This window comes from Lepisma saccharinum, chromosome 11, assembly GCF_977018435.1.
Source record: "Lepisma saccharinum chromosome 11, izLepSacc3.1, whole genome shotgun sequence".
Classification (NCBI taxonomy): domain Eukaryota; kingdom Metazoa; phylum Arthropoda; class Insecta; order Zygentoma; family Lepismatidae; genus Lepisma; species Lepisma saccharinum.
Genome location: NC_139239.1, coordinates 33402317 through 33415269, shown reverse-complemented (window position 1 = coordinate 33415269; position 12953 = coordinate 33402317). Strand labels below are relative to the sequence as shown.

At 35.6% G+C, this 12953-nt stretch overlaps 1 protein-coding gene across 1 annotated transcript in view; it reads right to left on the bottom strand.

Annotated features, from left to right (window-relative positions):
• Positions 1–12953, bottom strand: part of LOC145995193 (uncharacterized) — a 59541-nt gene that overhangs the window by 20941 nt on the left and 25647 nt on the right. Inside the window, exon 4 of the mRNA XM_083131749.1 lies at positions 5693–5778. Coding sequence (XP_082987875.1) covers positions 5693–5778 — 86 coding nt within the window. The remainder of the gene's footprint in view (positions 1–5692; positions 5779–12953) is intronic.

Below are 12953 nucleotides of genomic sequence, written 5' to 3'. Positions count from 1 at the left end.
ATTGGCCATTCCATGAGTTTAAACAGACAGGACCAAATGGGAGGAGGGGGCGTAAATTGCAATACGAGTGTTGCAGAAAACTTTGCGTTGGGAGCATCCTGCATTTTTCAAATTCATATAATGTTTACCAATACAGATTTCCGTTTTACTTTTTTGTGACATTATTCAACTATCCCGATTCGTTGGATTCTTCTTGACATGGAAATACAGTTCCATGTCATTGTAAACTAATGTTAACCTATGCAAAACCAGTATTACGCCTGGATGATGAAAGAAAACCTTCGTATGCTCTTCTATATTGAATAAGATTAAGTGAGCCAGAAGAGTAATAAAATTCCAGCAGCATATTTGCAGTGGTGCAGCAGACTAAGGCTCCATTTTTATTGGATGTTGCATCTGACAATCGTCGTAAACGACCGAAAATGTCATACTGGAACTTCCAAGAAACATCAGATTCATGATTGCGCAATTCATGTGATTTTTGTCGGATGTCGCAGAATAACAAGTATCGAACTGCTACGTTTGACAAAAATCGCATGCATATAAGGAGCCAAAAAATTTGTTCAATGAAATGTTGTACCACACCAGACAAACTCGGATTTTTGTCAGATGTTGCAGTCCAAAGACATCCAACAAAAATCAATTCCAAGAATGCCATGCATTCAATTTTTATCGCAAGTTGTAGTGAACATTTTGTTGAAGTTCAACATTAGTCGGATGGCAATATCTGACAAATATATATATATATAAAGTCAATAAAGACAAAATTCCCTGACCTTTTTGGACCCCTCAAATTCCCTGACTTTTCCAGGTTTTCCAGGTCTGTCGCAACCCTGACGAAGTGAGACATTTTAAGTGTGAAGAAAATACATAAAAACAAGAAAATATATTAAAATAAATTGAAATAATCAAAGTAGGGTCATTCCATGTCAAATCATCCAGAATTTAGTGAAAATGTCACCCACCATCTCCAATTTTGATGAAATTCGGTATACTTATAGAACTTTTGAAATTAATTACAAAAATTACAGTTTTTTTTAAAATTGGTCAAGGGGTTCAGAAGTTACGCATTTTTAAAAATCTCCGTGTATGCCACTTGCGGCTCCGCTTTGAATGACATGCATTAGGTTATAAATGATAGTATCGTCTCTCAGGTTTGCCGTAGAAACTTCAAGTTTGTTTTCTTTTGCTCAGGATAGTGTAAGCTTTCATTTAAATAAGGTTTCAGATCAATGTATCAATACTCATGTATTTTATGTATAGTTTCATGTATTTTTTAGAAAAATAAATGACTAACTTCAAGAGCAAATTTCGTGTAATGCTCCCCCTTCAATTTCCCCCAAATTTTATATACAGGTAGCTCAGAGTGTGTACTAATGCCTGATGGAAAAATTGGGACGGGCAGTTCAGAGACAGGGTGATGATAAAATCATTTGCATTAAAAGTTAATCTTATTAAAAATGCTTTTGTATTTAGCACTAAGTCTGAAGTACATATTTTGAGGTATAATATTAAACATTTCTGTTCACTATGTGCGAAGTTAAGTCCCTGGCGGGGGCAAAGGGAAGCATTTGCAACCTCAAAAATGTATAGATTAATTAAAAATTACAAGTTAAATATATTTTGTAAACCTCTGGCACTTGAGGAACAAACAAAAAAAGAGGAATTATGTGATTTTTCAAATGTATTTAGCAAAAAATCTTTGACACTATTTTTATGGTATGGGAAACTTTGTGATTCTCTCAACCCAAAGATAGTTCCCAAGTTACACCCATGAAGATAGTACCTAATGATATTTACTCTATTGTACTCTATGAATTGCCAAAATTTCAAGTACTATAAATTGTGCCATTCACATTTTCTGTTCCCAACTGTAAAAAAAAATATATCTGCACCTTCTCTGGATGCTACATAAAAGGATTTTCTTGGAATTGCTGGCCTGGCAAGGAAGCTATGCTTTGTTGCATGCTAACATCACCCACGCTTTACTGCAATTCATATCTACTTGTATGTGAAAACTTCAGTGTTTTAGGTGGACTGTCGAGCTAAGAAAAAGTCATTGTCGAAGGAGTGGATCTTTGGATCTTGTTGAACTTGGAATGGAGGAGAAAGAAATAGGTGCAAGTGGAATCAATGACACCATATTCAAAATACCGTGGTCAGCATACAAATGATTTCTTAATTAAAATCGTTCAAGCAAAGTTGATTCTGTGTTTCATCATTTATTTGCAGTAGTAATGTAAGTATATGAAGACATATTAGGTATGTACTAGAATCACAATTTGTAATTTTTACACAAATCAATGATCATTAACTGTAAGTTTCTTTCACAGTAACTGTAAGTAACTCACAGTTCCTTTCAAAGTACCAGTAACTCAGTTACTTTTTAAATGAGTGACTGTAACTCGGGTACTTGTAAAAAGTAACTTACCGAACACTGCAAATAGCCTGTAGCCGAAGTTCAAAATAGTCCATACTTAATCTTCCTGGTGCTGTTGTGTAGTACTTTGCAATTGCTGACACATTGTACTGTGGGTTGTTGTCATTTCACCTTACGTGATTAGTAAGAAATGTATGCCTGTAATACTATTTCTACGGAATTGGTACTTCATTGCTGCACTTGTTACTTGATACTGTAGCCTATACAAGTCTCCTAAGTGTTCCAACCATCCCATCACAAGGAGATTTTCTGTTGTATGTGGCATAAAAAGCTCCATTTGGAAAAAACTTCAATCAGCACAAATGTGTATTATTAATTCTTACTTCATATTACGTATCCCCGTGAAGAGTAGAAAAAAAATCCATATTGAGATAAAATGCACATAGAGAATGTTCTCGAAGAAAATTTGATAAACTGGAGAATGCTAATGATGATGATTATATTTTTTTAAAAAAATGAAGACAGTTGCAACTAACTTAGATACAGTGGAACTTCGATTTTACGTTGTTCAGGGGACCAACGCGACTTAAATGCAAGAAAATGTAAAACCGAGGAAAATTTCTTAGGAATTTTCTATGTTGGGACCACCAAGATTGAATGTAAAATGCAGGAAAATGTAAAATCGAGAAACTTGAAACTGGGGTTCCACTGCAGTTATTATTTGTAAATTTTAATTAATCTATAAATTTTGGAGGGGGAAAATGCTTTCCTTTGTCCCCGCCAGGTTACGCCTATGCTTATCTTCACACATAGTGAACAGAAATTTTTAATATTATACCTCAAAACACATTGTACTCCAGACTTTGTGCTAAATACATAAGCATTTTTAATAAGATTAACTTTTAATGCAATTGATTTTTTTTATCACCCTGTCTCTGAACCGCCCATCCAAATTTTTCCATCAGGCATTAATACACACTCTGAGCAACCAGTATTTAAAATTTGGGGGAAATTGAAGGGGGGGCATTACACGAAATTTGCTCTTGAATTTAGTAATTTATTTTTCTAAAAAAATACATGAAACTATACATAAAATACATGAGTATTGATACATTGATCTGAAACCTTATGTAAATGAAAGCTTATACTATCCTGAGCAAAAGAAAACGAACTTGAAGTTTCTATGGAAAACCTGAGAGAAGATACTGTCATTTATAACCTAATGCGTGTCATTCAAAGCGGAGCCAAAAGTGGCATACACGGAGATTTTTAAAAACGCGTAATTTCTGAACCCCTTCACCAAACTCAAAAGAGTTGTCATTTTTGTAATTAGCATCAAAAGTTATATAAGTACCGAATTTCATCAAAATCGGAGATGGTGGGTGACATGGCCTGGATGATTTGACGTGGAATGACCCAGTATGGAACTAATCCAAGGAGCTACAATGGTCCGGTCTGTAAGGCATCTGACAACCACGTGGGAGATCTTGGTTCAATTCCCGGAATTGGTTTTTCGGTTTTGTCCCCGATAATTCACATCTGGATTGTCTCACTGTTCTTACCAACAATGCATTTTTAAATAGTTTAGCTTATTGTTGTTTGAATTCAGAAATTCAAACGTGCGGCACCGCGGTAAACAATGGGAAGGTGGACTGGTGACTATTCTTGTCCGCCTAGCCTTGTCTGTACAGTAGCCGCTTATAACGAACAAAGAACTTTATTTAGTTAATGCTCATTGTTCATTGAACATTGAACATTGTTGCAGCTGAGATACAAGACAACTTTTTTCTTTTTTAAATCTTAGTTGCCCTCATATTTTATTTTCAAGAATTCGTGTTTATTTTCAATGCATTCACTCTGAAAGATGCACGTGTTTGGAATGCTGTGATTTTCTCTGTTCTTGAATAATAATTCAAATTATTATTATTAATTGTAGTAGTAGTAGTAGTATTGACGCAGATTTTTGACTGTGATAAATTGGCCATTTTTACTTTTTGCACAGCATTTTTCATAATATTTCAAAAGGTAAGGGTGGGTTTAAACCCTTTAACCCCCCTTGCATACGCCACTGTAAAATGTGTATTTATGGCAAAACTTGGTCTATGTGGGCGAGATCTAGTGATGACACCATAGTTGAACAAGGTGCCCCAGTTCACAGCCAAATGAGTGCATGAAAGCCAGACCTAGCTGCAGATATAATTTGATACAAACCAAGCTCCACACAAAGTTTCTTAGCTTTTAAAGACAATGAATTAGAATTTCTTCTAACTTGCCTTTCAAAAATCTTTACAATTTAATTTTGAGCTGCTGGCTCCTGGAGATTATTTTTTAAAAAAATCCATTCCTCCATAAAATGCCTCTTGGGCTCATCCAGCATCTCTCTTTTTTACCATCATTTTGTTTCACCATTTTCTCCCATTTTTGGCTAATCGTGACAATGAGGATGAATGACAATTAGATGAAGTTGATGAAAGGACATTCGCAACGAATACCTATATGCAGGCTGGGATTCAAACTCAGGTACCCCTGGGGTCATAACATGCTGTGCTAACCACTCCACCACAGTTGTAAATTGTACCTTTTAAAATACAGACTTCTGTGCTTGATCACATACCATTTGCAGATATACATACATTGATAAAATTATCATAACTCTTATTTATGGACTCTCGCAACCATGCATGTATATGTAATTTGTACATTTTCAAATTTGATAATAAAGTTGCAGTTAATCTATTATGGGCCTGTTCCGAAAGTCGCGCGAGTTTAACGCGTTAAACGAGTTATGGTAACTGGCTGTCCCATAAGTACTTCCGTGCGTTTCGTGAGGTTCATTATGCTGTCCCAAAAGTCACATTCCGTGCATCTCATGAAAGAATGAGATTCACCAAACGCACGGGCCAGGAGGCTGGTTTGTTCGGTGAGAATCTTCTGCTGCTTGCAGACCTCACACGTGCATGATGACTTCAAACTGAACTAGTTCGGAAAATGTATTATAATTTTAACAGAGAGCGATATGAAGCAACATGCACAAGATGAGTGTGCCATAACTGTTCTTACAATGTGATTAAAATGAGTAATAGTGTTCACAGCAGAGTTTATTTCTGCCAGGACATGCCTTCCGCTTGACGCCATGTGGAAAATTTGTATAAACAAGACGCTGCATCTGCTCTTTTGTCTAGAGCGTCCCATAAGTGTGAAAAATAAATGGTTTCACCAGGTTCATGAGGCCAGTTACTTTCATTCGATTCGTTCTTTTCGTTAAGACTTTCGGAATGCACCCTATGTTCCTAACAAGTATGAGATATTTACCTTAACAGCACCTGCTATCAAAAGACAAGAAGATATGAAATTGATAATGGCAGACACCAGTTGTCCAGCTCCTGAATATTTAATTACTGAAATGAAAGGATGAAAATATAAATACATGTTCTGAAATATGTAAGCGACAATACAGGAAATTGTAAATTTTCCTTGTGGGAATTAAGACATACACATGATATCTAAATATAACCACTTGGCAGTTGTGCAGAGAGAGATACTGAACCAAAACTCATGCCTGACGAAACTACCAGAAAAATGGCGAAATTGATCCCAAACAAAAACTGGGTGGAAAAATGAACTGTAAGTTTTTTTTAAAGTGAACATACACATGGTTTTTAACATTATTAGATCACAAGAATATTACAGTAATTCTTTAAATTACCAAAATGGAATGCATGCTTTCCTTTAGCAACTCTTAAAGCATTGCATTGAATTGCCTGTGAATATTGGGTGTCTAAATAACCCAAACATTTTCAGGATTAAACCATAGGATTTATTCTTAAAGGAGTAATGAAATTTTCACATACTGAAGGTATCAACCACATCGTTTTGCTAGATCAGCAACAAAGCACATGGTGATTGTTTGTATTTTTTTAATGTTTTTTTACTAACACTAGCACTACAAATAACAAAACATGTTGAAAATTTCTCAATGCTCACTAGAGTTGCTTATCTTGTAACATCCGAGCAGCCACTCTGTTCGTTTGCACTCGCCTGACTGACTCAACGTTCTTACTGGCATGCATGTTTAAAAATAAATGCTTGTTGCTATGAGCACAAAGTGCTGTGTTTTCTATGTGACATTTACTATAAAGATAAACATGTTTATCATACGAGGGCAAATCAAAAAGTCTTTGCGACTAACTATTTATTGCCAGATTTGAAGCCATAAAAGAAAAACAAGATATACACAATCTTCTACGTACGTTTTGCTATTTTTCCACATAATCACCACATCTGTTGAAGAACTTGTCCCACTGTACCACAAATTTTGCAATGCCTGTTGCATAAAAGGTGGCCGGCTGATCACGGAACCAACGACGAACAATGTTCTGCACTTCGGTGTTGTTCGTGAACCTCTGTCCTGCCAGAAACGTCTTCAATGGACCAGAAAGATCGTAAACACTACCATAGGAAATGCCAAGTTCAGTGGCAATGTCTTTCAGATGAACACATCGATCAGCTTTTACTATTTCATCAACACGTGTAATGTCCAGTGTCAGCGAGGAACGAGGTTGACCCGATCGCTCATTGTCCTCCACATTTTCCAGTCCATTTTCAAACTCCTTGCACCACCACTGCACACTTCGCACTGATAAACACTTGCTCCATTTCCCTGTTGATATCTGTGGCTGTTTGTCCTTTGCACCATAAAAAATGAATAACACTTCGCTGCTCATATGGTGTGAACTTCCTGAGCACTCCGGCCATCTTTGCCAACTGATAACAGCACCATGCCATGGAAGAAATTGGAAGTTACAATAGGGCCGTTCCAAGAAAAGCCTACTGCATCGCTCGTATATCTCACTTTTGTAATAACACTTATAACAAAATTAGATGAAAAGACTTTTCGATTTGCCCTCGTACATTCTCCCCCCCTTTCATTGTACAATAGACCAAAGAAAAAAATTCTACTGTACTTAACTGTGACTTGATTACACTAGATCACATTATAGTTACAAATTATTGTATTGAACACTAAACTGCACTTCACTATTGTTCAGAATCATCTTCGATGGGAAGTGGTACAAGCTTGACAACTGGTCTTCTGTATACGCCTCCTTTAGTCTTGATGTCGACGATGCAAACAAGTCCATACTTTCAGGGATATACTGCTTCAATGATGCTGGGATTCCACACTGTTATATATTAGTTTAAGTTATGAAGCCATGGGCTGAAACAGCTATATATATTATTGTTGTTATAGTTACTGGTTGTTGATTTCTTTATACATGTGTTATGGAGCTAATATAAAAATGTTCGAACCCAAGTGTTTCATTATATAAGTTCTTTGAATCAATAACATCAGCTATCCCTACATTCTTCGTGTAATGAATGGAATAATCATAATTTGCTAGAAGTAACCTCCATTTTTGGAGGTTAGAATTTAAAATTCTAACAGATTCTTCAACAGGTAAATTGATATTAGATCCGGACAAAGCAATTTCTCCTGCAGTATCTATGAGATGGCAAAAATGGAGGTTACTTCTAGCAAATTATGATTATTCCATTCACACATTCCCTTCATGTTCTCTTCAAAGTAACTTTGTAACATTTGCTAAGAATTCTGAGTGCATTCCTTGATAAGTGGCGACGATGGATTGGATACATTTGTGAGTTGAACAATTATTTAATAAGATTATTGTAGTTGAATAGAAGATTCAAATCTACTGTAAGAAGTTGGAAAATGAATACGTTGCCATTCTTCGAATCCTATGAGGTAGGAAGTAATATTAAAGCTTATGTGCGAAGATTTGAATCATTTTTAAAAGCACAAGAAGTTAAAGAAGATAAAAAGGTTCATTTATTGTTATCAGTGATTGGAAATAATGCTTATGAGGCATTGTATATTAAATTAGCTCCAAATGATCCTAGTAGTTTTCCTGTCGAAGTTTTGCTGACTGAACTCGTTGATATTTATGAACCTAAAACAAACAAGTTGCTTGAGATATATAAATTTAAAAATGCTAAAAAAGAGCATGGTGAATCAATGGATGACTATATATCACGAATTAAAAAGTTGTCATAAACATGTGGGTTTAAGCCAGAAGATTTTGATAATGAATTAAAGCAACAAACAATTTTTGGACTTGAGGAAGGTACATTAAAAAGGAAGTTAATTATGGAGACTCCAAAGACATACAAAGATGTTTGTGACTACATTAGGAATCATGAAGTACTAGACAGATTTGGTAGCCATATTCAGCAAGACTCAAACATCCACAAAGTTAACACATACACACCAAGAAGTATGTACAAGAGCAAATTAGAGGTAAAGAAATGTTATAAAGGACAATTGCAACAGGATAGTCCACGGAATTTTAACTGGATTTGCTATAGATGTGGTTCGAAAACAAAACATGGAGCTGAAGGTTGTCCAGCTATGGGGAAAGCTTGCAGATTTTGTGGCAAGATAAATCATTTTTCTAATGTTTGTAGATACTTTACAATATCCACTTCCAACTTTTGACGAGCTTTATCATAAGTTAGGTTCACATAAGTGGTATACGAAGATTGATCTACGTTCAGCTTTTCATCAATTATTAGTCGAAGAAAAGTCTCAACGTGTTCTTACCATTGTAAATGAAGGTCATTTATATGTACATAAACGTTTACCGTTTGGAACTAAAATAAGTTCTCAAGTATTTCAAAGAGCCATGGACACAATACTTGGTGGTATTGATGGAGTGGTATCATTTATTGATGACATTCTTTTAGGAGCAGATACATTGTATGACTGTTACAAACTGACTGTATTAGTTTTGGAAAGATTGATGCAGTACAATGTAAAAGTAAATTTGCAGAAGTCTGAATTTTTTGTTCATGAAGTAAATTTTCTAGGAAGGAAATTTACGGAACATGGAATTTTACCTACAAATGAACATGTTCAGGCAGTGTTAAAATGTAAGGTACCTGAGAATAAAAAGGAATTGGCGACTTTCATGGGTTTAGTGGCGTATCATGCACGATTTTTGCCTAATTTGAGTTCTAGGATACCTAATCTTTATTTATTGCAAAAGAAGAGTGTACAATGGTTTTGGAACGAAGAATGTGAGAGGGAGTTTCAGCTAGTTAAGCAGCTATTAGTTTCTGTGCCTGTTTTAGTATCGTTTGGCACTCGATTGCCATTAGTTTTAGTCACGGATGCAAGTGGATATGGGATAGGTTGTCAGTTGACACATGAGATAGAAGGAGTGCTGAAACCTATTGCATGTTTTTCAGCTACTTTAACAGATAGTCAAAAAAGTTACTCTCAAGCTGACAAGGAAAGTTTGGCAGTAGTGGAAGGTATAAAACATTTTCATATATATTTGGCAGGAAACAAATTTAAAATTCTAACAGATTCTTCAACAGGTAAATCGATATTAGATCCGGACAAAGCAATTTCTCCTACAGTATCTATGAGATGGCAAAGATGGAGGTTACTTCTAGCAAATTATGATTATTCCATTCATTACACGAAGAATGTAGGGATAGCTGATGTCTTATCCAGATTACCTGTGTCATGTTTAGTGAATGAAGAAGAGGATTTACCTATTTATTTTTTGGATAATGAGACATTGATGAGTGAAGATCCTTTAAGAGTTGAGGAAGTAATTGAAGCAATGAAACAGGATGAAACATTGTTACTAGCATATGAATACACAGTGAAGGATTGGAGGAATATAGCACGTAAAGAAGCTGATGGAGAATTGAAAATTTATTCTCAGAATAAAAATGTCTTAAATTGCAATAATGGAATGTTATGCCATGGTGAGCGAATTGTAGTGCCAAAATTATTGAGAAATAAGGTTCTACAAGACTTGCACAAATTTCATTCTGGAGTTGTGAAGTCCAAACATGTTGCAAGAAAGTACTTTTGGTGGCCGAGCATGAACCAGGATATAGAGAATTATGTTCTGTCGTGCGATGTGTGCAGAAGACATTCAAGAGCACCAAGTAAACAAGAGTATGTTTCATGGAAGCCCGAAAATGAACCATTTCACAGAGTACACATAGATCATTTTTTCTTCCATGGATATAAATTTCTTATTTTAGTGGATGCATTTAGTAAATACGTAAATGTTTGGCAAGTTGTTCATTTAACGGCTGAAGAAACTGTTGAGAAGTTGACAAATCATTTTTCCATATTTGGAATACCAAATACCATATGTTCTGATGGTGGCCCTCCATTTGCCAGCAGGGATTTCCAGAGATTTTGTAACAATCATGGAATAAAATTGATTCACAGTCCACCGTATAGACCATGTGCAAATGGAGAAGTTGAAAGGCATGTACAAATCATCAAAAGGTACATGACTTTAACAGGAGAGATAACAAAAGGCAACGTCAACAGACGCAATGCTTCTGTGGATAAATTCTTAAAGAGAATGTTGTTCTATCACAACAATACTGTAAATGTGATTATGGGGAAATCACCAAATGAAATTTTATTTTCATACAAAGTAAACGCCAATAAATTAATTCATAATGATAGAACAAGGGTTATTTATGAGGCAGAGCATTATAAGAAAGGATCTGGAGTATATTATTATTGTCCAGAAAGAAAGCAGTATGAAAAAGGCGAGATAGTAGGACAATTATCGCACTCAATTTTCAAAGTTAAGAGGGACAATTACACAAGAAATGTTCATTTTTCGTTTTTGAAGCCAGAGATTTCCAGAAGGAATGAGAGTGGAAGATATGGTAATGGTGAACGCTCGACACGATGTACAGAAGAGTGTGGTGGTGAGTATAATCAATTTGCTAAGTTGGACTATATGGAATTACCTTCTGTGGCTCACAATGAAGAAATGGAGCAGCAGAGACAAGGAGGTATGCAGGGCCTGGAGAAGCCAGGATGTTCGAAACAAGAGTCCACTGCAGCAGCAGCATTTCCACGAAGGTCGGCAAGGATACATAAACCACCTTGCAGATATGAACCAGATTAGAAATGTTTGATTGTTGTTATTATAATGTTTCATTTAGCAACCAAGGGGAATATTGTTATATATTAGTTTAAGTTATGAAGCCATGGGCTGAAACAGCTATATATATTATTGTTGTTATAGTTACTGGTTGTTGATTTCTTTATACATGTGTTATGGAATTAATATAAAAATGTTCGAACCCAAGTATTTCATTAAATAAGTTCTTTGAATCAATACATGATACACACCAGGGGAGAAAGTCTTTCTTCTTTGATTATCACAATGATACCTGGTTGAATCTTCTGTTGACAAGTCCACTTGGTTCTCTGTTGTAGTGTGTAAATATTTTCTCAACCAACGATGCCACAATTGTTGGTGAAACTGCTGAATTTTCTGCCATCTTGTTAGTCTGTTGACTGGTACTTCAGAGATGTCTGGCTTGGGTAATGAGGATAATGGATGACCTATGAGGAAATGACCAGGTGTAAGTGGGTTGGATATGTTGGATCTTGCGAGATTGTATAAATGGGCCTTGAATTTAAACACGCTTCTATCTGACATCATAATGTGGTCATTTCATCGACAACTTGCATACTATTCTTACCAAATTATGCCTCATTGATTTGCCGGCTGCCTCAGTGAGTCCTGAAAAGTGTGGTGATCCAGGTGACATAAAGTGCTATTGTAGACTTTCTAGTACTGAGTAGTCCTGTAATTTCTTATTAAATACTTCTAATTGAAAGAGTCGTAAAAGTTCTTGTAACTCTCTATTAGCACCAACAAAATTGGTTCCATTGTTACTGTATATGTTACTACTTTTCCCTCTTCATGAAGGGTAGCAATGAAAGCCTCCACTATGAGATTGCTCACAGCTTCTGAATCTATCGCTTTTGTTGATAGACTAATGAATACGGATGGCGACATAGCATTTGGTAACTGGTTTGCTTTTTATGGTTCCTGTTTTGACATGTTTTGGACCAGCATAATTTATAGCTACAGTACATTGGTAAATGGTCTTGATAGTTAGCTGCAGGTAATTCTAACATCAATTGTGAGGAACTTGTGCTTTTTAGCTTAAAACAGATTTTGCATTTATGTAGTATTTTCTTAACTACTTGCTTTCCACATGGAATCCAATATTTGTCTCTTAAAGAACTTACTAATAGCTGTGGTCCTGCATGCAGAAGTCTCCTGTGCTTTGCTTCAACAATTAATTTTGTGAGGTTACTTTTTGATGGTAATATCATTTGATGCTTGCTGTCAAATAATGACAATTGACTGTTATCCAGACGTCCTCCAACTCTAAGCATCTGATATCTGTCTAAGAATGGATTTATGGTTTTTAAATAACTTTTATTTGATAGTTCGTGTTTTGAGTTGAGTTCTTCAATTTCCTTAGGATAGAATGCTTGTTGTGCAATTTTTATGTATGTGTGTAATGCACGTTGCACTTCATTGGATTTGAGATGTCCAGTCAGTCTCTCATAAGAGTTCCTGAGATTTTAGATAAACTGTTGGCAATATGATACGTTGGACAATTTGGAAAATTTGTCAGTGATGTGAGTCTCTTTGCTCTGTATGAATAATGATAATGTCGATGTTCTTCTCATTTCTGGAGC